We start from the raw sequence: 26144 nt of genomic DNA on the forward strand, positions 1-26144 counted from the left end.
CAATTGTCTGAGAAGTTGCAAAAGAACACACATTACTTGTAGTTGTGACCACAGTCTTTCCTTCCTAAAAGGAAAAGAAGTAGTCTGCAGAAGAAAAGCTCTTTGACCTTTTTCTTCTCCCCTGAGAAACTGAAGTTATTTGTTATAGTGAAATATTTTCATGGTATAGCTCTTAAAAACTAAATTCAACATGGGCGTCTTTCTTACAATAGGAAATAAAAGTATATCTGAGAATGCCACTGCCACAGCTGCACCCCAAATGCCTAAACCAGCTCCTGTTTCACCTCCTGTTCCTTCACCTGAGTAAGTCCCATTGTGATATCAGTTCTGTAAGAATGGAGAACTACGTCTGCTATGAAAAGTTACTTGTGATCTGTGTGGGAAATGGTTATCTACAAAAAGCTCCGCATCATAGGACAGACCTTCCACAGCCACTTAAAACAGCTTTTTTGGTTTGCTTTTGGGTACTAGGAATACACTTCACTCTAGCCAAATGTCTGTGTTTTAATATTAAGTATTACTTTTATTATTCACAACACTGAATCTTTTACTTAATTGCAAATAATTGACATAACTCTACAGTATAGGTTTGAGGATAAGTTTTTAAGGCCTGTTTTTATTAAGGTCAGATTTAAAGGCATTGATTAAGTATCTGTGCTATGCCTAGAATGCTATAAGAAGTGCCTGAAATGCTCGGAGCAGTGATTCTTAAATATGCGTTTGTCCCACAGCAAACTCTTACAGTGTCAGTTTGTCAAATTTATGCGGTAGGTCTTTTCCAGGTTGCAGTGGGGCATTTTGGGCAGGGATGCATGCATGCAGGTAACACATAGAACTTCTCTATTTTTTTGTCTTTTCTACCAGAGATGATTAAGGTGTTTGGTACCTCTTCTTATCTATAATAGATAAGCTCATAATGACTTGGATAATTGGGCATAGTTATTATAAATTTAATATATGTGTATGTCATTGGATTTATTCCCTGTGAAACTTTGAAAGACCGTTTTCTCAGAGGAACTCTATTTAAGAGGCTATCTGACATGAAACAGCTCCAGGTATGTGAGTGATGACACACGCGATGGATGTGCTTTGAGCTGTGATACCTAAGTGCCATACCACTTTAACAATGAGGGGGGTTTTGTGCTTTGAAGAGCACAGTGACAAATTTTGTATTATCCTGTGTTAATTCTTAAAGTGACTAAAGATATTTATTGGGTAATTAGAGAGAAAATATAGTATTCTGTGTCATTAATTTCTAGAAGTTCCTAAGAAAATCTATTTCGGATAGAAATATTCTTGGTGCTTCTAATTATGTGGAGCTGTGATTGCTGGTCATGATTTTATAACTAGGCTTCTTCAGTTAACAACACATAGTATGTCACATTTTTTTAAAACTAAAAAAAACGAGTTTTGTATAGGTACATACCCCCCTACATACACATCCATACTTAGCCCCAGATATACGTGAATATTCGTTGGAAGATTAGGTTCCTGTGGCATATATTAGAGTTTAGTTTTTAATACATATTTTTGTGTGATTGTTTATTTTTTTTACTTAATGTTTCTTGATGTACGTTTGTCTTAATTTATTCTTGATGATTATATGGCAAGTTATTATGAAAAGATTTGAATTTTTTAAAAAATAAAGCTCTAATTAGGATGTATATCGATGATATATAACTTAATTTTTACCAGATTAATTCCATTTAGTTTTTCTCCCCTTCAGACATTGTTCTGTTTTACTTTCATAATTTATTTGGTAGATAATAAGGAATATACCACCTGTACATTTAAGAAATGTTCTTAGTGTATCTATCATCTGTATCTGTCGTCTGTTTAGAGAAGCGTACCCTGGCTATGTTTTAGTTTTGGTTCATTTACTATTTTATAGTCAACAAAATGAAAGTATAGAATTTAGATGTTTCTTTTATTCCTGCGTTTGCTATTGTGATATGAGTCTTTATTTGAAGACATTTCCTGGCAGTCTTAGTGATTTTTTTAGAGTAGAAAAATTTGTATATAAAAGTTTTTTTGTTTTTGTCATTTTTTGCTATTCAAATTGCTTTATTTTTTCAGATTGCACATTTTGTGCCATGAGGGCCTCGCTCAGAAATGTGTTCTGTTTATCTTTGAAGGAACCACAGATATTTTAACTTACAACACAGCTTCCACGAGCTCATCGCTCGTTCCCCCCTTCCTGACACGAGCACTCCGGAGCGCAAAGCTGGGAGTGAGTTAGTGGCACTCAGCTTATTGTCAGCTAGGATTTTCATTAACATGGTCAAGTGTTTTGGTTTTAAATAAGAGGACATTAGCCCAGTGGATAGTAAGATTGTTTTGGGGAAGAGGGTGATAATGTCTCTTCTCCCTAAAGCAGACACTCGTTTGTAGTGTCACATTGGAATTCCTCAAATCTTCCACAGAAAAAGGATCTCTGAGGAATGCTCCTGCCTTTAGAAGTAGGGTATTCAGGCCGAAAGTCCTTGGTCAGCATACAGAATCGGGGACTCGCGTCCCTGCTCCGAGACTTCATGGCCCTTGGGTAGCTCAGTGTCTAATTTAGGGGTGATGAGGCTTGTAGAGATCTGGTGAATATTTATGGGACGAGAGGTACACGACAGGTTCAGTAAAGGAACATGGGGTTTATGTTCAGACAGTTCTTAAACAGATGAAAAAAAAAGCAGGGTTGGTTTGGTAAATATGCTGATTGGAGTCATCTGTCTAGTCACTTGATAAGTGGTCTTTCTGTTACCACTTCTGAATAATACTTGTTTTTATAATGATTTGATGGGGAAAGTGTATTGGAAAAATATTTGAGTTCCATCTGTATTTCTAACTTGCCTTTTATCTTATGTATGACCCATTTTCCTTAAACATAATTTTAACTTTAGGTTTCTAATTGAAGTGATTTGTGATTCTGTGTCTCTAGGTTTGTAACCGTTGAGGAACAGTCACAGGACACAGGGCCATCATCAGCAGATGCTCCCAAAGAGAGCCCCATTGTCCAGCTTGTCCAGGAGGACGAAGAGGAGACCAGTCCGTCTACAGTGACCCTTCTGGGTAGCGGAGAGCAGGAGGACGAGTCACCGCCCTGGTTTGAGTCAGAGACGCAAATATTTTGCAGCGAACTGACCGCGATTTGTTGTATTTCTAGTTTTTCAGAATATGTGTATAGGTGGTGTTCAGTTAGCCTCGCTCTCTATCGACACCGCGGCAGAGCTGCCGTGAGCAGAGAGAAAGACCCCCCTGTGCCGGCTCAGCCGCCAGCCCTGCTTCCTGCAGAGTCCATGGACGGCTCAGCATTGCAGCCCCCAGGCGGAGAACTGGATAGCAGGAGTAAGGGAGTGGAAGCTGACACTGCCGTCCAGGGTGACCTGGGTAGTATGCCCCAAGGGGATTTTGTTAATCACACTGTAGAAGTCATTGAACTTGAACCGAGCCATCCTCAGACCCTTCCTCAGTCTCTTCTCTTAGATGTCACTCCGGAAATCCACTCCTTATCTAAAATAGAGGAATCTGAGCCTATCAAACATGAGGCAGGACATACCCCATCACAGGTGATTCCTCAGGAGAGTTCTGTTGAGGTTGCTACTGAAACAGAAAAGAAGTCTGAGAGTTTCAGTTCTGTGGAGAAGCCAGCTGTGATCTACGAAACTAAACTGAATGAAGTAATGGAGAGTACTGTAAAGGAAGATGTGACCTCCATGCACATTTCCACCAAGCTGTCTGAAACAACAGTGCTACCTGTCGGCACCGTCCCAGCGCCAGACAGCGAAGACGAGGAGGTCAGGGTGAGCGGAGCCGACACACCAAAGCACAGTTTGACTCCTTCTGTGGACTCCTCTTCATTCCCTGAAGTGAAAGAAGAGGAGCAGTCTCCAGAAGAGGCCCTTTTGCGAGGGTTACAGAGGACAGCTACAGACTTTTATGCTGAATTGCAGAATTCTACAGATTTAGGATATGCTAATGGAAATCTTGTGCATGGATCAAACCAAAAGGAGTCAGTATTTATGAGACTAAATAATCGTATTAAAGCCTTGGAGGTTAACATGTCTCTCAGTGGTCGCTATCTGGAGGAGCTCAGCCAGAGGTAAGCTTCGTACAAGTTGGCACAGCTGTCCACTTTGCACCATGAGGGAGGCAGCGGACTCAGACCTGTGACTGGAGGAGAGGATTGATTCCCTCATGATGTCATAGTAGTAGGCACCATTCTAGCTGGAGAGAAAATTGCTTGGGTGTTGATCAGTGACTTAAAGAGTTTATTTTCTTTCTTTCTTTTTTATTTTTCTGAAGTGAGAAGCAGGGAGGCAGAGAGACTACCGCATTTGTCTGACCAGGATCCACCCAGCATGCCCACTAGGGGGCGATGCTCTGCCCATCTGGGGTGTTGCTCCCTTGCAGAGGGAGCCAATTCTAGCGCCTGAGGCAGAGGCCATGGAGCCATCCTCAGCGCCCGGGCCAGCTTTGCTCCAATGGAGACTTGGCTGCAGGAGGGGAAGAGAGAGACAGAGAAAGGAGAGGGGGAGGGGTGGAGAAGCAGATGGGCGCTTTTCCTGTGTGCCCTGGCCAGGAACCGAACCCTGGACTTCCACACGCCAGGCCAACGCTCTACTGCTGAGCCAACCAGCCAGGGCTATTTTCTTTCTTAAATGTGGTGTAACACCTCTATTATTAGGTGAAGTTTGAATTATCTGTAACAGGTTTTTTGTTTGTTGCTCAACTTTAGCCACATTTACTGTTTTGATTCCCAGAGCATTCATAGGAAAAATTACAGTCTTTAGCTCTTATAGCTCTTAGTGGAACTAGACAAGTGAAGACCAGAGTGGACTGACTAGGTGGTTGGACATTTGCGCTCTGTCAGCAGCTGCTAGACCCGGGTTCTAGTTGTGATCATGGATGCTCTTCCCTCTTCCCTGCCAGTGGCCTGCTGGCGTGATTGTGCTGTGACTGAGGCCCCAGGCACTGTTCTCTAGTTTTTAAACCTATACACTCTTTTATCCTTTAAGTGTCCAATGTCTTTAGAGCTTCTTCGATATTTTGTAACTGCCTAGGCACTATGTGTCCAGAATGTCCACTCTTCTTAAATCAAAATGCTAATGAGAAGTCAGTAAGGTAGTCATTGTATCCTAAAAGTTTTATTTTTAATTTGTTGAAGAACCTCCATATTGTTTTCTGTAGTAATTGCAACAGTTAACATTCCTGCCAACAGTGTATACTCTCTTTTTTTCATGTCTTCATCAATGTGTGTTGTCTTTAAAAAAAATTTTTTTCCTATTGATTAGAGAGAGAAAGAAAGGGGGGAGTGTAAGGAGAGAGAGAGAGAGGGCATCAACTTGTTCCCTTAGATCCACTAATGGATTGCTTCTTTATGTGTCCTGACTGAGGATTGAACCCATGACCTCAGTGCACTGGGATGACTCTATCCACTGAACAACCCAGCCAGGGCCTATTTCTTTTTAATAATGACATTCTAACAGGAATGAGGTGATTATCTTATCATGGTTTTGAAATGCATTTCCCTGCTGATTAGTGATGTTGAGTACTTTTCATATCCCTGTTGGCTATCTGTGTATCTTCTTTTCTCTGCCCATTTTCAAATCAGATTGTTTGAAGACTTTACTATTCAGCTGTATGAGTTCTTTATATATTTTGGATATTAACCCTTTATGAGATAAATGATTTGCAAATACTTCCTCTCATTCCTCAGGTTGGCTTTTCATTTTGTTGATGATTTCCATTGCAGAAGCCTTATTAGTTTGATGTGGACCCACTTGTTTATTTTTGCTTTTATTACCTAGACTTTTATGTCAAATAAAAAAAACAAAACAAAATAACATCATGAATACCAGTGTCAAGATACTTACTGCCCATGTTTTCTAGGAGTTTTATGGCTTTAGGTCTTACATTCAAGTTTTTAATTCATTTTGAGTTAATTTTGAGTATGGTGTAAGATAATGGTTTAATTTTAGTCTTTTGCAAGTGGCTGTCTGATTTTACCAACTCCAGTTATAGAAAAGACTGTCTTTTCCCCATTGTATATTCGTGGCTCCTTTGTTGTAAAGCAGGGGTCTCAAACTCACGGCCCGCTGAACAATTTTGTGTGGCCCGCAGACTAATCCACGAAGTTCAAAATATTTTGGATAAAATTAAGTAAGCCTAGGGGCCTACTTGTATTTTTCATTTCTTCTAGCATCCTAGCTAGATATTAGCTTAGTTAACAGCAGTTGTGATGCGAACTACAGTTTCTGGTCGTTTTGTGACACTAAGTAAACTGCATGTACGATTGTGCTTGTTGTACTGATTTTTTTTTGTTTTTAACTGCAGTGAGAAAAGTGTTGCGTAACAGTTGCCTTTTGTAGACCTAGTGCGGCCCGCCGAACGGCTGTGATCTTGCTCTGCGGCCCACATGCTGAGTTGAGTTTGAGACCCCTGTTGTAAAGTAATTGACCATATATGCAACTGATAAGTCTTGTATAGCACTGAGACCTGTGCAATTGATACTGAGGTAGCAGATATGCAGGTGACCTCTTATTTTACCTATGATCATGGTCCTGTATCACATAGGCCTCTCGGTAAGAGTCATTTTCAGAAAAATGGATTTGTCTTATATGTTGAAATCAGAAGTGTGTTTTCAGTAATAAATTAATAAATAGGGAAATTAAAGCTAATTTAAATCAACTTTTTTTTTTTTTTTTTTTGGATTTTTCTGAAGCTGGAAATGGGGAGAGACAGTTAGACAGACTCCCGCATGCGCCCGACCGGGATCCACCCAGCACGCCCACCAGGGGCGATGCTCTGCCCACCAGGGGGCGATGCTCTGCTCCTCTGGGGCTTCGCTCTGCCGCGACCAGAGCCACTCTAGCGCCTGGGGCAGAGGCCAAGGAGCCATCCCCAGCGTCTGGGCCATCTTTGCTCCAATGGAGCCTTGGCTGCGGGAGGGGAAGAGAGAGGAAGGAGGGGGGGGTGTGGAGAAGCAAATGGGCGCTTCTCCTATGTGCCCTGGCTGGGAATCGAACCCGGGTCCCCCGCACGCCAGGCCAACGCTCTACTGCTGAGCCAACCGGCCAGGGCCTTAAATCAACTTCTTATTCCATAGGTACCGAAAACAAATGGAAGAAATGCAGAAGGCTTTCAATAAAACAATAGTTAAACTTCAGAATACTTCAAGAATAGCAGAGGAGCAGGTTGGTCATCTTCATGCCTTATTTACTTTTTATATAAATTTCCATTGAATTTTTAGACTTGCTGGTAAAGAAAATAAGTAATGTTGCTTTTCTTTCTCCCCTGGTAGCTAATGATTAAGCCTATTAATGGCATATTCAGGAAATTTATCTAGCTATTAGTATGGCTTTCTCCATCTCTGTCTTCCTCTCTCACTAAAATCACTAAATAAAAATTAAAAACAAAACATGTATTTGGTAAAGTAACTATTTTGCATATTGTTGGCTATATGGTGGTGTATACATCATGGGACCCATATTATCTTGAAAAGTAATTTATTAACTTATGTTAGACTGTATTCTATGTGACACTAGTGAGTGGCAAATGGGTTTTTTGGAGGAGGCAGGGGAGGTGGTTTGAATGGTCTCAGATTCTTGAAGTTTTTAAAATTATTTCTGTTAAGTGTTTACAATATTCATTCATTAGGAGCTTTCCTTATTAGAACTCCCCCTCTCTACCACCCAAGGGACTTAATAGTTTTCTAGATTATTTTACTTGAACTCATTGGATAGCTCGAGTACAGATGAAACACGAAGGAAGTAACACCTGTTCCTTTACCGTAGGACCAGCGGCAGACGGAGTCCATCCAGTTGCTGCAGGCGCAGCTGACCAACATGACCCAGCTCGTCTCCAACTTGTCCGCAGCAGTAGCAGAGCTGAAGCGTGAGGTACCTGTTGTCGCTGGCAGTGTAGACGACGCATAGCTAGCACTTGTCACAAAACGGGCTTGCTAAGAATATGATTTCTAAGAACTGAACAAAACCAAGTTGGTGTTTATACGGAACTTTTCAGAGCACCAGAATTGGCATTGTAAAGTTTGGAAATACGTATATTATCATAAGCTTTTGGAAAAATGGCTTTCATAGTTTAGATCTTACCTACAATAGTCATGAAGCCGTTCTTTTTGGCCTTTGGCAGACCATTGATAGGTGCAACACACACTTCATTTTTAGTTCCAAAAGGTTTATGTTGCTTAACAAAGTAAAAGTTTTATTTAGTAAGCATTTATTGAGCAGCCAGTATACATAAGGCATGCGCTGTGCCGTCCCAGGTTGGGACCTGCAGCGGTAAGAGTCCTGGGGGAGAGGGGAGACGGGCAGTAAACGTGGGAAGGCAGTGTTGTAGAGAGCAAGATGTGGGTGTGTGGAGGGCAGTGGGAAGGGGTGCTGCGTTAGCCAGGGTGGTGCTGGAAGGCTTCTCGGAGGAGGCGGCCTTAGAACTGAGTGCTCACCAGGGATTCATCACCCAGAGGCTGGGTCAGAGCACACCTGTTAGCAGATGAACTCGGCCAGAGGACCCACTGTTAGAAACGGTGTGATTGGCTCAGGTGCAGGAAGTGAGTCAGAGAATGAGGGGAAGAACAGCACAGGGTACTGGCAGTGGCCCAGTCATTGAAGCCTCTGTAGGCGAGCTAGAGTTGAATTTTATCCTAATCATTGGCAAGTCTTATGTGAAGAAGTGACATGGATCGTCTCATGGACGGCCCTGTGGCCCTTGGGAACAGCAAGAGCAGGCATGGGGAGATGGAGGCAGGGGCAGCAGCCAGATGGGGGATGTTGGCCTGACTGGGACGTTAGCTCCTGTGGAGAACAGTGAAGGTGTTGAACTCAGGGTGCAGTTAAAGGAGAAGGTCAAGGCTAAGCACAGGGCACAGCGCTCTCTGCACTTGTGTCAGAGCTTTTCTGTAGCTCAGGCGGTTGCAGTGAGTTGGGGGGACAAGAAGAGATATTGTGGTTTGGAAGCACAAAAAAAATGTTTAAAGCAGCTTGTATTTGAAATCCCACTGTTTTTCCGAGCATGCTCTTGACGTGTTACTATTTTCCCCTCGTCCTGTCTCAGGTTTCGGACCGGCAGAGCTATCTCGTTATCGCTCTGGTCCTCTGTGTGGTCCTAGGCCTGATGCTTTGTATGCAGCGGTGTCGGAACGCCTCTCAGTTTGATGGAGATTACCTTTCAAGACTGCCTCAAAATCATCAGTATCCAAGTCCCAAAAGGTAATGTCAGCATTATATTTCAAAGTCTTTTTTACTATCTTTTTTATATTTTTGAGAAATTTGGGCAAATAAAAGAACATGGTGATCATTTCTTTCTCCATATGATTATCTTGAAACCAAAACGTTAAAAACATCATTAGAACTAATGAGATGGTTCTATGCCTGGAAGGTTCTATGGACTGTAACAGAGAAAACACTAATAGTAAGTGCATAAAACCCTTGAAGTGTTTTGCTTGTGAAAGACTTGAATGTGGGACTCAAAGGGGAGAGAAATAGGTATTTTAATATTGCACTTTTTAAGAGAATGATTTTTACATTTTTTTGCACGTATTAGCAATAACTGCACTGTCACCTTAGAGAGTATTCCTTTGTGGCATGTACAGTTCTCAGTAGCTTCCGCCTAGCCCCACCTATGGAGTGCATTCTGTGTAGCTTACTCACTGTGCACTGTTGATTTTTCTTCATGTGTTAGGTGCTTCTCTTCCTATGACGATATGAATTTGAAAAGAAGAACGTCATGCCCACTCATCAGATCCAAGTCGCTACAGTTAACTGGCAAAGAAGGTACATTTTTGTGGATATGCTTCTGTGTGTGTATATATACATATATATATGTGTGTGTGTGTGTGTGTGTGTGTGTGTGTGTGTGTGTGTGTATATTTGTAAACGACCATCAGCAGCAAATAATGGGTGTAGTCAAATCCCCCTTGTCATTTCACACTTTGTATCTGTCTCTGCTATCTATCTGGAAAGCTCAGAGGGTGGGAGGGGCCGAGGTCAGGGAGCCATTGGTAGCTTTGCCCGCGCTCCTGTTTAGAACTATTTCTTTTTAGAAAGGGATGTTTGAGGCAGTTCCCCAGATACAGAAAACGTGATTGTGCTCCCTTAGTATCCTGTGCTTATCTGCTTCCTCTTCCTGTATAGGTAGGACTCCTTTTGTCTCTAGGTTAGGACTGTGGAACATTTCTGAAAAAAATCCAGCCTTTCTCTTTTCTAAAGCTCAGAATCTGTAATAGCGTTCCATTAGCTAACACTCAAGGAATGCTTAAATTTCAATGAATGTGTACTAAGTGGCTTTCTTATATCAGTACTTTTATAAGTAGTGCTTTAATTTGTGCTTATTAAGACTTTATCCTCACAGCGATATTAAAATAACCAAACTAATTATGCATTTCAATTAGAAGTGCTTTCTTAATCATAGCCCTTAATATATTGGTACAGTTCCTTCTGTTGCTAATTTATTGAGTATTTTTATTATGAAAGGATGTTGAATCTTGTCAGATGCTTATTTTGGAACAGTTGAGATGATCGTGTGGTTTTTGTTCTTTATTCTGTTAATGTGGTACATTACATCGATTGATTTTCATATGCTGAACCATCCTTGTATTCTAGGAATAAATCTCACTTGATCATGGTGTGTAATCCTTTTAATGTGTTGTCGATTTCATTTTGCATCGATATTCATCAGGGACATTGTTCTATAGTTTTTTTGTAGTGCTTTTGTCTGGCTTTGGTATCCTGGTAATGCTAGCTTCATAGAATGAGCTTGGAAGTGTTTCCTTCAAATTTTTGGAAGCATTCCAAGAGGATTGGTGTTAATTCTTTTTTAAGTGTTTGGTAGAATTCTTTGGTGGAACCATACAGTTCTGAGCTTTAGTTTGTTGAGAGGTTTTTGATTACTAATTCAATCTCCTTCACTATTGATGATCTGTTTATGTGTTTGGTATTTTGTGACTCAGTCTTGATAAGTATGTGTTTCTGGGATTTTATCTGTTTTTTCTAGGGTTCCGATTTGTTGGAGTGCAGTTCTTAGTAGGCTCTTACAATCTTTATTTCTGTGGCATTGGTTATAACGTCCTATGTCTTATTTTTATATAATGCTTAGTACTTTGTACAGAGTTGATATACATTAATACAGAATTGGCAAATTACTTACTTTCTTGTCTCATTAAGCATTTGAAGCTAATAACTGGATTTGGATGATCCAAGCTTATTTACATTATTTAATTTATTGTAAGCTTTCTTGTCTTAGTGTCTTCTCTCTCCTCTTCCAAGTTTACACTTTGATTTGCAATTCTATCACTTGTGTTGACTGGTTAGGTAGACCAAAATTGTTTTGATGTTTGTGACACATTTTATTGTGAAATATAAGTGATATATTTTAAAAGTTCACAAAATGAAAATGCACAATTCATCAAGTAAATCTGAAGTGAATTCCTTTGTAACTGACATCCAGCTGAAGGAGGAGAACAAAGCCAACTCTCTTCTTCCACAGCTGACTATCTTGACTTGAAATAATCATAAAGTTTAATTTCTTAATAGTTTTACCATCAGTGTTTGGCTTCTTCAACAAAATAATTTGAGTCTTGCCTGGTTTTGAGCTTTTGATAAAGGGAATACCATACAGGGGTGGGCAAAAGTAGGTGTACAGTTGTTCATATGGAATGTATAATAAAAGAATAAACTGTGTGGGCAGTGGACAATTGGCTCAGTGGTAGAGCGTTGGCCCAGCATGTGAAAGTCCCGGGTTCAATTCCTGGTCAGGGCACACAGAAGAAGCAACCATCTGCTTCTCCACCCTTCCCCCACTTCTCTCTTTCTTCCTCTACCGCAGCCATGGTTCAGTTGGAGCAAGTTGGCCCTGGGCTCTGAGGATGGCTCCATGGCTTTGCCTCAGGAACTAAAATAGCTCAGTTGCCTGAGCAGTGGAGCAGTGGCCCCAGATGGGCAGAGCATCTGTGGGTAGGGGCATTGCTGGGTGGATCCCAGTTAGGGCGCATGTGGAGTCTGTTTACCTCTCTGCCTCTCACTTAATAAAAAATAAACTGTGTTTGCATACTCACAGCTGTCCACCAGCTTTGTGTGCCCCGTATGTGTTCTGTTTTATTGTCTTCAGCATTCTGTTGGTTAGAATCACATATGTGACCACATTCCATTTTCAGGATTACGTAGTAGTTCAGAAACCAACTAAATCACAATGTATTTACCTACTTTCCTGTGGCTTAAAGTTTGGGGCTCTCACAAGAAATGCTGCTGTAAGCATTCCTTTGTTTGCATACTGGAACATAGTTGCATGAGTTTCTCTAGGAATATTAATTTCCTAGATGTGGAATTGCTGGGTTGTATAGGGTATGCTTATCTATGTTGCAAGGTAATGGCAGACTTTTCCAAAGTGGTTTTAACTGTTTATGCTTCCTCCACTGCTATGAGAATTTCCATTATTCTACATTCTTGCAGAGAGACACTTAGATTTGTCAAGTTTTAAAGTGTTTATTAACCTCATTGCAGTTGTAATATGCGTTGATCCAATAGCTAATGAGGTTGACTGTCTTTACCAATGCCTTTTATTCTTAGCTATTATTTTTCTCCACAAAAACTACCTCTACGTCATTCTCTTTTAGAATCTCCATTTAATTAAATGTGTTAGTTCTTCTCACTGTACCCCCTTTGTCTCCTAAACTCCTCCTGTTTCCCTTCTTTTGCTTTTCTATGATTTCTTGGGTGATTTCTTCTGACCTGTTCTCCAGGCCATCCATTCTTCAGCTCTCTGTATCGTCTGCAGTTAAATTCAGCCATTGACTTTTAAGTTTCAGTTATCTTCCATTTCTAGGGGTCCTATTAGTATTTTTTTAAACATCCAGGTCCTTTTGTTTTATTTCTTGAGGATATTTTCAAGCATGTTTTTATTTAAATACAGTAAGTGTAAACTGCATTTATAGATATGTTTGCTAATTCTAATATCTTAACTTTTACAAAGTCTGTTCATTAATTGTCTTCGGAGACTCGCTCAAGGTGCTTTCATAGCTCTGTGTGTGTGGTTGCCTGTGTGCCAGTCCTTCTCTTTGAAAAATGTTTGTAGGGACAGTGTGCAGGCTAGAATGGAGGTTCTTATTCCAGAGAGAATTTGTGTTAGCTTTACATTCAGGAAAACTTGACATTCATGGCCTAATGTTTGTGGGACCACCCAGTGATGGGAATTTGGACCCATGGTCCCTGCATGGGTTTATTCATTCTCCAAGGGTCTAGTCCTTTGCAGCCCCAGCTTACTTTTGAGGGGACCTCACAGACTTGGCATGGGCCCTGAGGTTTGTTGCTGCCCTGTTCCTTATGTTGCCATCAGGACTGAAGTTCCCATGTTCTTTATTGGCAGGTGCTCTCAGGGCAGAAATGATTTCTGTGGTCCATTGCACTTTGGGGATTCCTGCTTCTTCTTTAGTATCGGCCTGGGGATTTGCTTACTGAGATTGGCAGCTTTTGAATGCTTTTAGTGATAAAAATCCATCATATTCAGTTGCTTTCATTGGAGGGTTGATCTGAATAATGCTAATACCCATTCCAAAAGAAGCCATTTTATTTTTAAAAATAATTTGAATGAGATTAGTAATCTGATAGAAATGACTGGACGAATAGTTGGATATTTTTATATATTTGATGACCATCCTAACAAATTTCTAGAACATAATGTAAAATACAATTGTTGACTCATAATATTAATAAATCTCTGGTATCTGAAGTTTTTGTTTTTTTGTTTTTGTATTTTTCCGAATTTTTCTGAAATGAGAAGCGGGGGAAAGGGGCAGGCAGACAGACTTCCTCGTGCGCCTGACCGGGGTCCACCCAGCATGCCCACCAGGGAGCGATGCTTGGCCCCTCTGTGGGCATTGCTCCACTGCAATCTGAACCATTTTAGCATCTGACGCGAAGGCCATAGAACCATCCTCAGCGCCTGGGCCAACTTTGCTCCAGTGGATCCTTGGCTGCGGGAGGGGAGGAGAAAGATAGAAAGGAGAGGGGGAGGGGTGGAGAAACAGATGGGCGCTTCTCCTGTGTGCCCTGGTTGGGAATTGAACCCAGAACTTCTATATGCCAGGCTGATGCTCTACCACTGAGCCAGCTGGCCAGGGCTGGTATCTGAAGTTTTATAGTGTATTTTCTGCTTATACACTTCTGCCTTGGTCACACCGTGGATCATTTTACCTTAAGGTTTTCACCAGGGCCAGTGTCTCAGCCCCTCTTGTGTATGTGAGTTTATCTGGTCTAGAGCTGTATTGAATGTGCTTAAAGTAATGGAAATTTAGGAACCTAAACCTAAAACTAATATTTCTAATTTACTCACCACGCTGAAAATGTTTCTTTATTATTGTTTGGTCACTTACATTGCATGTTCCAGCAGATTTTAGGTTTTGGAATTCATCATTTTGATTATAGTAAATCATAGTAATAAACAATTAGAACAATCTTAGATCTGTTTTTGTTTTTGCATTCATCTGACTTTGATACGCGGCCACAGCTTGTTGCACAGTGTTAACCCACCTCTAACATGGTGTAGAGTTTAGTCTTTTAGGGAAATGTTCAGATGATCTATGGGGTGGGAATTAGCTTACTGGTGATGTGTTCTCTCAGGTAAGAGGGGAGGACTGGGCCCAGTGAAGGATCCTGACTGGGCCGACAGCCAGCCGGGGGCAGAACTGAGGATGTTATTTGAATGTGACCAATCAAGCCCAAAATATGAATGTACTATATCTCCCATCTGTTGCTCTTGGCTTACTAACTTAAAGTGTATGAATATGTGGTTAACCTGGTATAAATATAAATTTGTTGGTTGTATAAGGAAATGTCCCTAGGCATAATATATTTTTGTTGTTTTTAATCTTAGTAGAATCTACTTTACATCTGCTTTTTTTCTTCCTTGTAGTAGACCCAAATGCTTTGTACATTGTAGAACCCCTCAAGTTCTCTCCAGAAAAAAAGGTAATATTTTGTTTCTTTTTAAGTGTATTACTGTGTTATATGGTAACAGATGAAGAAATGGGTTAAAAGGTTTAATATAACCTTTAAGTGTCCTTAAACGTACTGTTCCTTTCAGCCATGGTAATGATATAAATAAATGTTGACAGGGGTAGCAAACTATGCCCCATAACCCATACCTGGTCTGTGTCTTATTTTGTATAAACCTGGAGCCATTTTTAAAGGCTTGTAAAATAAAAAGAGTACGCTAGACAGAGAGCATGCGCTGCAGATCCTGAGATAGATGGCAGGTGTGGGAAGGCTCCTGTCCCCGGGTGGGTGCTCGTTGCTTGGTATCTCTGTGCGTCAGGACAGTGCAGTGCAGCCTGCCACCCTCACAGCGGCTCTTTTTTAGTGAGAAAAGTGACACTCAGAATGTTTGTCTTCTTTACATGACCAGCTCCCCAGATGACCAAACTCAGAATATTCTTAGGCTCATTTGGTTCTGAAGCCTCTGCTTTTTCCATTCTGCCTCTCAAAGTACATTATACTCGTTTTGATCAGAGGTGATTGTAGGCGAAGGAACATGGCCTAGACAGTGTTTTCAACTGCCAGTCCACCAGAAATCTCGTGCAAGTCGGTGGGAGAGGGAACCACCCTGATACGTATAGAGGTCATAGACCCAGCGGTCTTAGTCGGATTTGCTTATGTTAGGGGGATTTCTGCCTTAGCAGTCCCCGAAATAATTCTCCTATTTTCACCAGTCCCCAAGTGTAAGAAGTTTGAAAGCCACTAGCCTAGGATGCATTTGCAGCTTGGCCACTTACTGTGTGGTGACTTGTGCAGGGACCCAAAACCAGGGATACAATCGTCTCCTTTCAGGTAAGTAAGATACACAGGAAAGCAATTAATATAATATCTGGTGCATCCTAGGTATTTAGGTGTGAGTTAGAAACCCCAACTCTATATTTAGAGGCGGCAGGCGAGAGTTTTTATTGAGTAGCACTTAATAAAGAAGGTGACGGCACCTTGCAGAACGTAGCACTGTTTTACTTTTCACCAGGAGGTGGTGCTAGCCTTCCATTAGCTCAGCTTCCTAGCTGTGCGGTCAGGTGGTCAGGTAGCTGACTGTCGGAGGCCTGACTCCTGCCCCTTCTCTTGCTCACCTTACAGAAGAAGCGCTGCAGGTACAAAGCAGAGAAAATCGAGAACCTGAAGCCCGCAGAGCCCTCGCACCCTGTGGCCAATGGAGACATCAAAGGAAGGAGGCCCTTCACGAACCAGAGAGACTTTTCTAACGTGGGAGAAGTGTATCACTCTTCATATAAGGGCCCCCCGTCTGAGGGCAGCTCGGAGACCTCGTCACAGTCGGAAGAGTCTTACTTCTGTGGCATTTCAGCTTGCACGACTCTGTGCAACGGACAGTCTCAGAAATCCAAAACTGAGAAGAGAGCTTTGAAGCGAAGACGCTCTAAAGTCCATGACCAAGGAAAGCTGTTAAAAACTCTGATACAGACTAAGTCAGGCTCGTTGCCGAGCCTGCATGACATCATCAGAGGCAACAAAGAGCTCACCGTGGGGACGTTTGGTGTGACGGCAGTCTCGGGACATATCTAGAATTCACTGACCTTTTCATACTGGAGACTTTTTGTTATTCTTTAAAGAACAGTCTGTGGTATTTGAAGGGTTTGCGGGAGGGAAAAGTATTAATGGGGAAAGTATTCAGAAATTATAGATTCTGCCTTTTTAAAAATAAGCGGGGTTGTCAGTCAACCTCGATGAATGAGCCGCAGTTCTACAAGGCTGATCACTTCCTACAGGGACAGTGGTGGACGTTTTGTCAGTATGTTTTTTCACAGATTAATTCCTGGTGATTTGGAAGCCCAGTTCTTTGGGTGGGGTAGGAATGGAAGCCTAAACCTCTTCCTGTAGCTTTGTTCCTATTTCTTGCACCTTCCATATTTATGTGCCTTTTGTCTATTTATAATGCCACTGGAAGAGGAGGGGGACTTGTTCTGTCGTTTGATTTCTTTTCTAACAGTTAGTTGTTTGAAGCTGCAAACACTACAAGGCTTTAAGGTGATCTGCTCCTGAAGTCCAGTTAGTCCGACGTGAGTCCAACAGTGTAGAGAGCCCACAGACGTGGCAGCCAGACCTCTGTTCAGCAAGCTCACCTGCAGCACACTTGCTGGAGTTCTTAAAGTCTGTTTTTAAGTAAATGGTGACGCTGTTAAATGTTATTTTCATTTAATTTATTCACACTAGTTTTCTTTAGTTATTAACGAGGAAAACTAAACTACAAGATCTTTTCTTAAATGACTGGTATTTGCAAATAAATTTTTTATAAATTCACCTTTAAACACATGTAAACACTTGTAAACGTTCTCTGTAGCTACATTACATTTTAAACATTCACAGTAGGCCCCAGTCCTCCAGGAAACGTGAAGGTTTGTCAGACAAGCCCAGGTCTCATGCGCCCTGGGCACTCAGTGACAGAACCAGCTGCTGGCTTTGTCGAGCCTGGTCGAGTTGGTCAAGTCCACGGGCTGTTAGTCCTTGCTGTTTGCTTTGTATTGGCTACAGATGTGCAGAGGTACATGTGTGATGTCTATGTGTCTGTCTTTGTTTTGTCCTTTTATTTTTTATTTTTTGTCCCTGTATTTCTTTAATTGGTAGCGACTGTCTTTGAGTAAAATGATTTCTTTGTATGTGTTTGTACAGTAGTGAGTGAAAGTGGAAAGTTTCTTTTTGAAAGGGAGAGATTTGACCAGTTTGTGTTGTCAGACTTAAGTTATAACTTATTGAGCACTTTTAGTAGTGACTGTGTTTAAACTTGTCTAATCCCTGTCAGGGGTATTGTTTGTAATGTGAGTTATTTAAAGCCTCTTTTGTTTGTTTGAGTTGCTGCTTTAGATGAACTGTGTTTTAGGTGATGGACATTTTGTTCCTGTCTGTACACTCAGCCATTCAGAGCGCGAGGCCTGGTGGCACTGAAGCCGCCGGGACATCCGGCTGGAAGCAGAGTCTGGCCCCTGTCCCACGCCCGGCGCCCTTCAGCGGCGCCCTGCGGAGGCGGCACCGGTGTGGAACCGCGGAGTCGTAGTGCCGTTAGAAACTGTGAATTTCCAAATAAATCTGAACACTTGTCTTTATTAACTACTGCCTCTTCCGTTCTTTGAAGGAGAACTTAGAATTTGTTACTCCGAACACAGATTTTAAGCTGTTGCCACTTAAGAAAACCCAAGTTCATCAGCATCCATAACTGGTCCCGTCTCAGCCAACTGTACACTGACTGAACTTGCATTGGAAAGCTATCCATGTAATTTAAGCAGTTCATTTTATAAGGCTTATACAGAAAAACAGTCCTCTGTTCTCTGCCATGACAGCCCACCCTCCCCCACCGAGGGTGCCCTCCCCCACCTGCAGCTGGTCCCCATTACTGTGCGTACTCCACCCTGGCTGACTGTCCAGTGCTAGGCGTGTCCCCGATGTGAGTATGTGAACTTGTAGGCCCGAATGTGAAATACATACACACACACATATTTGTTAGTCTCATTGAACACATATATTTATGTATTTAAAAAATACTGCTTTTTATTAAACTACATTTCCTAGAAGAAAGTTATTAAAAAACCTCATGCTTTTCCATAACTTCTTCATTTGAAAACTTTCAAATCCATAGGAGAGTTGAGCACCCGTATACCTCCGCCCAGATTCAAGTTAACATTTTGGGGGTTTTGTGTGTGTAATGTTTTTGTGTGCATATATACCACACATTTTTGGGGGTGGTAGGGGAGAACCATTTGAAAATTAGTTGGGACATCATAACCTTTCCTCTCTAAATACCCGAGCAAGTATTTTCTAAGAATCAGGACATTCACCTACAATGGCTACAATACTAGAATCATACCCAATTTAACTTCCATGGTCAATCCTTAACGTTACTCCTTTGCAAACACCTACAACTTTGTCGCCCCCGTCTTGCTGTGATGTCCTTGCTGGGCAAGAGGTCGGCCCTGGATAAGTCCCCCTTCCTGCCTACTGTGCATGTGCACCCACAGACTGCCCCAGGCCAGGGAGGATGACCAGGACTGTTCTCACTTCAGTTTGCGGTTTAGTGATCTCAAGTAGGCTGCTGCTCAAGTAGATTGCTGCTGGCCATCACAGTCAAGATGCTGTCTCCTATCCTGACGCGTGGCTGATGACCTCATTTCCCAGAGCACAAAGAGAAGTAATCAAAGGCTGTTGAAAGCTTCCACCTACCAGTCTCTGTCCACATGACTGGCCTTTCCTCCTGCCTCTGGGTAACTGTCTGCTCGGTAAGGCCGGTGGCTCTATGGTGGCCTGATCTCATGCCTGATTTCACCTCTCTGAAGACATTGCCTCATTTTCTCTCCTGCGCTATTATTCCCCCCTTTCAAATAGATCAGTCTCTCAGAAACTGTTACTTCTTCTAGGTGTGAACTCTCTTGGCCCCACCTCTCCCTCCACCTGTACTGCCTCTCTCTGCTCCACTGGACAGCCACTCTGTCAAGAGTCAACGAACAAAATGAACTAACAAAACTGAAGCAGATTTAGAGATAGAGCAGATTGACAGCTCTCAGAGGGGAGGATGGTTGGGGGGCTGGGTGGAAAAGGTGAAGGGGTTAAGAAAAAACTCGGGCACAGACAGCATTGTGGGCATCACAGGAGGGAAGGATGGGTGAGGGAGATAGATGAGGGTCAAGGGGTCAATAGTGACCAAAGGAGACAACAATGGGATAGCAAACACAATGGAAGATGCAGATGATGTGTTATGGAGTTGTGCAAGTGGAACCTATGTAATTTTATTCGCCGATGTTACCCCAGTAAATCCAGTTAGAAAAATAGTGTTCCTGACAGGTGACCATTGCAACACAATTTTTAGGTATAATAAAATTTTGTTTCATATAACCTTTCTGTGGGAACTGTTGCAAAACAGAACTGCAAAACCCGTTACTGTATATTTAAAGTCAATTAGAAATGTCAGCATATTCAGGGATATTTGACTCTGATTTCTTGGTTTCAATTATCTTTTTTTATTTTTTTTTTCCGAAGTTGGAAACGGGGAGGCAGTCAGACAGACTCCTGCATGCGCCCAACCGGGATCCACCCGGCATGCCCACCAGGGGGTGATGCTCCACCCATCTGGGTCGTTGCTCTGTTGCAACCAGAGCCATTCTAGTGCCTGAGGCAGAGGCCACAGAGCCATCCTCAGCGCCTGGGCCAACTTTGCTCCAATGGAGCCTTGGCTACAGGAGGGGAAGAGAGAGACAGAGAGGAAGGAGAGGGGGAAGGGTGGAGAAGCAGATGGGCGTTTCTCCTTTGTGCCTTGGCCGGAAATCGAACCTGGGACTCCTGCACGCCAGGCCGACGCTCTACCACTGAGCCAACTGGCCAGGGCCTCAATTATCTTTTTAATAAAATAATAGCTTAAAAGAAAAGATACTACCTTCAGCATCCATTTCTTGCCGTTGGTTCTTGACCTCACACCAATCAGATGATTGACCTCAGGTATTGAAACTGGCTTTGTCCTGCACAGCACTGACTGCAGGTTGCTAAAACCTACGAGCGATTCTCAGCTCACCTTGACCCCTCCGCAGCAGTGACCTCAGCCAATCACCCTCTTGCTGCGACACTTGGCTTTGGGGCACCACAGCTCCTTCAACAATGGTGACTTGTTGTTGGTCTCTTACTCTTCTGCCCTCTCCTAATGTTGGGGTGTCCTGAGGCTGAGTTCTAAGACCTCTACTTTGTATTCACCCATTTCTGTGGTGACTACTCTCATTTTTGTTATAACTCAGTTTCAGGATTAAAAACACATGATTAAGTTTATTGGGGTGAAATTGGTTAACTTAAACCATACAGGTTTCAAGCATACAACTCAACATCATCAGCACACCGCACTGTGCGGCCAGCGCCCAAAGTAATGTCCTCCTGTCCCTGTCTGTCCCCCTTTGCCCTCTTACTCCCACCCCCTTTCCCTTACCACACTGTTGACTCTATGCTATATATATATACATTTTTTTTCTTAATCCTTTTACCTTTTTTTCACCCAGGCCCCAACCCCTCTTCCTTCTGACAGCTGTCAATCTGTTCTCTGATCTATGCTTCTGTTTCTATTTTGTTTGTTAAATTATTTCATTCATTACATTCTCTATATAAGTAATATCATGTTATTTGTCTTTCTCTGACTGGCTTTTTTCACTTAGCATAATGATCTCCGGTTCCATCCATGCTGTCAGAAAAGGTAAGACTGCCTTCTTTTTTATGGCCGTGTAGTATTCCATTGTGTGAAAGTACCACAGCTTTTTTACTGCTTATCTGTAGCCAGGCATTTGGGCTGTTTCCAGATCTTGGCTATTGTGTAGATGACGCTGCAGGGGACATAGGGGTACATATGGTCTTTCAAGTTAGTATTTTGGGTGTCTTCAGATATATTTCCAGAAGTGGGATGACTTAAGTCAAAAGGCAGTTCTGTTTTTAATTTTTTGAGGAAACTCCATACCGCTTTCCACTGTGGCTGCATCAATCTGCATCCCCACCAACAGTGCATGAGAGTTCCCTTTTCTCCACACCCTCGCCAGCACTTGTTTGTTGATTTATTGATAGTCTGACAGGTGTGAGGTGGTATCTCTTTATGGTTTCAATCTGTGTCTCTGATGATCAGTGACGTTGAGCATCTTTTCATGTCTGTTGGCCATCTGTATGTCTTCTTTGGAGAAGGGTCTTTTCAGGTTCTTTGCCCATTTAGTAATTGGATTGTTTTCTTGGGGTTGAGTTATATAAGTTCTTGATATATTTTGGAGATTAATCCCTTATCAGATGTACCATTGGTGAATGTGTTCTTCCATTCAGAGGGTTGCGTTTTCATTTTGTTAATGGTTTCCTTTGCCATGCAAAAGCTTTTTAGTTTGCTGTGGTCCCATTTGTTTATTTTTCCATTGCCCGACCAGATATATTGGCAAAAATATTGCTATTAGAAATGTCTGAAATTTTACTACCAATATTTTCTTTTAGGATTTTTATGGTTCCTCAACTTACATTTAAGTCTTTAATTCATTTTGAGTTTATTTCTGTGTATGGTGTAAGTTGGTGGTCTGGTTTCATTGTTCTGTTGCATATATCTGTCTAATTTTCCCAACACCATTTTTTTAATAGACTGTCTTTACCCTCTTGTATGTTCTTGTCTCCTTTGTCAAATATTAATTTGACCATAAATGTGTGGGTTTATTTCTGGGCTCTCTAGTCTGTTTCATTGATGTGTATACCTGTTCTTATGCTAGTACCAGGCTGTTTTGATTACTATGGCTGTGTAGTATATTTTTGCTATCAGGTAGTATGATACCTCCAAATTCTTACTCAAGATTGCTGAGGCTATTTTGGGTCTTCTGTGGTTCCATATAAAATTTTTGCAATATTTGTTCTAATCCAGATCTGTGAGATACACCATTGGTGTTTTAACAAGAATTATGTCGAATCTGTAGATTGCGTTGGGTAGTATGAACATTTTAATGATGTTAATTCTTCCTGTCTACGAATAAGGTATGTGCTTCCACTTACTTGTATTTTCCTCGTTTTTCTTCTTCAATATCTTTCCAAGTACAGGTCTTTTACCTCCTTGTTTAAATCTTATTTTTTTTCTTTTTTGTTGCAATAGTAAATGGGGTTTTCTTAATTTCTCTTTCTGATAGTAGTTCATTGTTGGTGTATAAAAATGACAATGATTTCTGAATATTAATTTTGTGTCTTGGTAAGTTACTGAGTTATTAGTTCTAGTAGGTTTTTGGTGGCATCTTTAGGGTTTTCTATGTGTCATGTCATCAGTGATGAATGACAGTTTTACTTCCTCTTTTCCAGTTTGGATGCCTTTTATTTACGTATTTATCTATTTGCCTGATTGCTGTGGCTAGGACTTCCAGTTCTGTGTTGAATAAAAGTGGTGAAAGTTAACACCCTCTCTTGTTCCTCATCTTAAGGGAAACACTTGTTTTTTTCCTATTGAGTATGATGTTGGTTGTGGGTTTGTCATATATGGCCTTTATTACGTTGAAGTATGTTCCCATATTCCCACTTTGATGAGAGCTTTTACCATAAAAGGTGCTGGATTTTATCAAACGCTTTTTCTGCATCTATTGATATGATTATGTGATTTCTCTTTTTTTAAGTGAGAGGAGGGTAGATAGTGAGACTCCCGCATGTGCTCAGACCAGGATCCACCCAGTAACCCCCATTTGGGGCCTATGCTCTCCCCATCTGGGGCTGATGCTTGGAACTGAGCTACTTTAGTGCCTAAGGCAGAGGCTCCATGGAGCCATCCTCAGCATCCAGGGCTGATGTGCTTGAATCAATCAAGCCACGGCTACAGGAGGGGAAAAGAGGGAAGGGGGCGGGGAGAAGCAGAGAGTCACTTCTCCTGTGTGCCCTGACCAGAAACCAAACCTAGAACTTCCACATGCTGGGTCGACACTACCACTGAGTCACCCATCCAGGGCCAATTATGTGATTTTTATCCTTCATTTTGTTTATGTGATGTACCACGTTTATAGATTTGCAAATATTGTACCAGCTTTGCATCGCCAGAAAAATCCCATTTAATTATGGTGAATGATATTTTTAATATATTACTAGATCTGGTTTGCTAATATTTTCCTAAAGATTTTAGCATCTCTGTTCATTAGGGATATTGGCCTGTTGAGGATTTTCTATTTCATTCCATTGATCTATCTTTTGCGAAGCTGATACTTACTGTGGGGTGGTCAGCAATGGGGGAAGGTCACATAAGACACCAGACCCAGGAACTTGGCTAGGACCGCCCACACTCATGCGCACCAAAAGAAACTTCCCAGGAGTCCTTTGGAAAAGAGCGACCGTCTGCCAGCCAGTGAGATTTCACCACGTCATATTAGCTTGACCACCCTAGAGACCCTTTAAATATCCCTCATGCGGGTCACCCTATGCGACTTCCCTGGCTTCTGTCCTCGGGACCAGGGAACATCATTGGGCGAGATGCGCTGTACTAAATAAAGCCTTTACTATTCCACACTTCATGGTTACGCCCCTTCATTTTTCCTTGGCGGGAAAAATACCTTACATTTGGTGCCGAAACCCAGGAGGAGTCAGAAGTCCACAAAGACCGCTCCTCTCCCCTTCCCCTCCTGGAAAGAACCAGGACCTCCAACTTTGCACTCACTTTGGCACACAGTGCAATAAGTCCCCTGCCTCCAGCCTCCCCTCAGTTCTTTCTGTTGAGACTCCCTGTCCGAAACCTCAGCTGCATCAGGGACCTCTTTCCATTCCGAGTGCGCGTGTGCCTGTGGAGACTCCCGAGCACATCCACTTTCCCTATCCGTCAGGTGGCCAGAGGTTGAGTTGTGGGATGCCAATTCTCAACTCTGACCACTTTGAGGACTGAGGGCGGCCGTTGGGGCACAGGAACCTAAACCTAATTCCAACACACTCCTGGAGTTAGTTGCCTTATCCGAAATCTCTCCCTCCTTGAAGAAGAACAGTTTCTTCTTTAAGAACCTGTTAAAGACCAGGTAGCCTCCTGAAGGGACTTTCGGTTTTAACACCCTCACCAATTTAACTATCTCCAAAAGAACTGGAAACTGGTTGGAGATCCCTTACATTCAGGGCTTCTAGTTATATTTGCGCTCCTGTCCTAATCTCTGTGCCACCTGCTACATGGCGCAGACCCTTTTTGGCCAGAGAAACTTCACCTAAACCCTCAGCTCCTGATCTTTCCTCCTTTGCTGACCCCTAACTCTCTCCCCCTCCTGCCTGACCCCCAGGGGCGCCCCTCTCTCGGGACCCCTCTCTGGTCCCTCTGTGGACCTCTTCGCTCGGGTCTCTTTCCTCCAAGAGCCCCCTCCCTTCCCTTCGCAGGATCCTGTTTCTCATTCACCTGCAAATACCAGTCTCTCTTTCTCCTCCCCTGCTGGCCAGGGGCCCCTCCCTTCTCCTCTGTGTTCTTAAGCCCCTCCTCCATCAGGCTATTCTCAGCCTGCCATTGGCTCTTACACTGGTTTGCAGGACGCCCAACCCCAATTCTCTTGCAGGAAGTCCTGGCCCTGTCCTGTCTCTGGCTCCAGCATTTCCTGCTGGATCTGGGTGCCGGGCTCCCCAGGAGCCCACCTCCTCTTACTCTTAACCCCCAAACCCCTATCAAAAACCTGTGAACATGGCATTTAAAGTTTTTAATGGTCTCAACTAGTAGAAACAGGCCAATGCTATTCACCAGGCCCACATGCAGCAGAAGGTAACACTCCAAATCCAGACTCTTGTGGCAGCCCTTGAGGCTGGCAGAGCAAAGGGGCAAGGTATAGAAAGTGCCCGACCCAAATCCAGGCCGCAAAGAGGAATCCCACCAGCAGCTTGCTTTAAGTGTGGCAAGCAGGGTCACTGGTCCCGGCAGGGCCCCTGCCCACAGCTGCCCACTGAGCCCTGCCCTGACTGCAAGCAGCCCGGTCACTGGCAGAGCAATTGGCCCCTTTGGGCAATAGGCTCATCCTCAGTGTCTCTACATGGAGGATGAGCCACTCAGATGGGAGGCCAAGCTAGCCAGGCGAGCCCACCCCTTGAAGTCCTAGGCCTCATGGACGACTGACATGGCCGGGACTCGGAGAACCCAGGGTGATGCTGCAGGAACAGGTAAGTCCATCTCATTTCTTGTGGACGCGGGGGCTACCTTCTCTGTTTTGCTATCACACTCTGGACCTCTAGTTCCCTCGCAGGTCTCAGTTATGGAAGTGGATGGAACCCCTTCTGTTCCCCTTCTTCCACCACTCCTGACATGCAGTTTTCCCCCTTCGTACGCCACTCCTGGCATACCGTTTTGCCTCAAGTTTGCTGGCCTCTACCCATCTTCGGCTCACTAAAAGGTTGTGCCCTGCAGACCCTCCTGTTGCTCCTGTCCTGCCCACCAAGAACTTGCTGCCAGAGTAAGCTGAAGCAGGGAACAATGCTGTTCAGTAAGACTGGCCTGCTAAAAGAAGCTTCAGGCCCTGGCCGGTTGGCTCAGTGGTAGAGCATCGGCCTGGCGTGCGGGGGACCCGGGTTCGATTCCCGGCCAGGGTACACAGGAGAGGCGCCCATTTGCTTCTCCACCACCCCCCTTCCTCTCTGTCTCTCTCTTCCCCTCCCACAGCCAAGGCTCCATTGGAGCAAAGATGGCCCGGGCGC

At 43.0% G+C, this 26144-nt stretch overlaps 1 protein-coding gene across 4 annotated transcripts in view; it reads left to right on the top strand.

Annotated features, from left to right (window-relative positions):
- Positions 1-18098, top strand: part of SUCO (SUN domain containing ossification factor) — a 67869-nt gene extending 49771 nt beyond the window's left edge. For all 4 annotated transcript variants that reach the window (XM_066261173.1, XM_066261171.1, XM_066261170.1 and 1 more), the window contains 8 exons: positions 213-303; positions 2930-4090; positions 7097-7184; positions 7785-7889; positions 9061-9215; positions 9688-9779; positions 14911-14966; positions 16116-18098. In XM_066261173.1, the coding sequence (XP_066117270.1) occupies positions 213-303; positions 2930-4090; positions 7097-7184; positions 7785-7889; positions 9061-9215; positions 9688-9779; positions 14911-14966; positions 16116-16559 (2192 nt within the window). In that variant the 3' untranslated portion in view covers positions 16560-18098. The remainder of the gene's footprint in view (positions 1-212; positions 304-2929; positions 4091-7096; positions 7185-7784; positions 7890-9060; positions 9216-9687; positions 9780-14910; positions 14967-16115) is intronic.
- Positions 18099-26144: the final 8046 nt, after the last annotated feature.

This window comes from Saccopteryx bilineata, chromosome 2, assembly GCF_036850765.1.
Source record: "Saccopteryx bilineata isolate mSacBil1 chromosome 2, mSacBil1_pri_phased_curated, whole genome shotgun sequence".
In the NCBI taxonomy this organism is placed as follows: Eukaryota; Metazoa; Chordata; class Mammalia; order Chiroptera; family Emballonuridae; genus Saccopteryx; species Saccopteryx bilineata.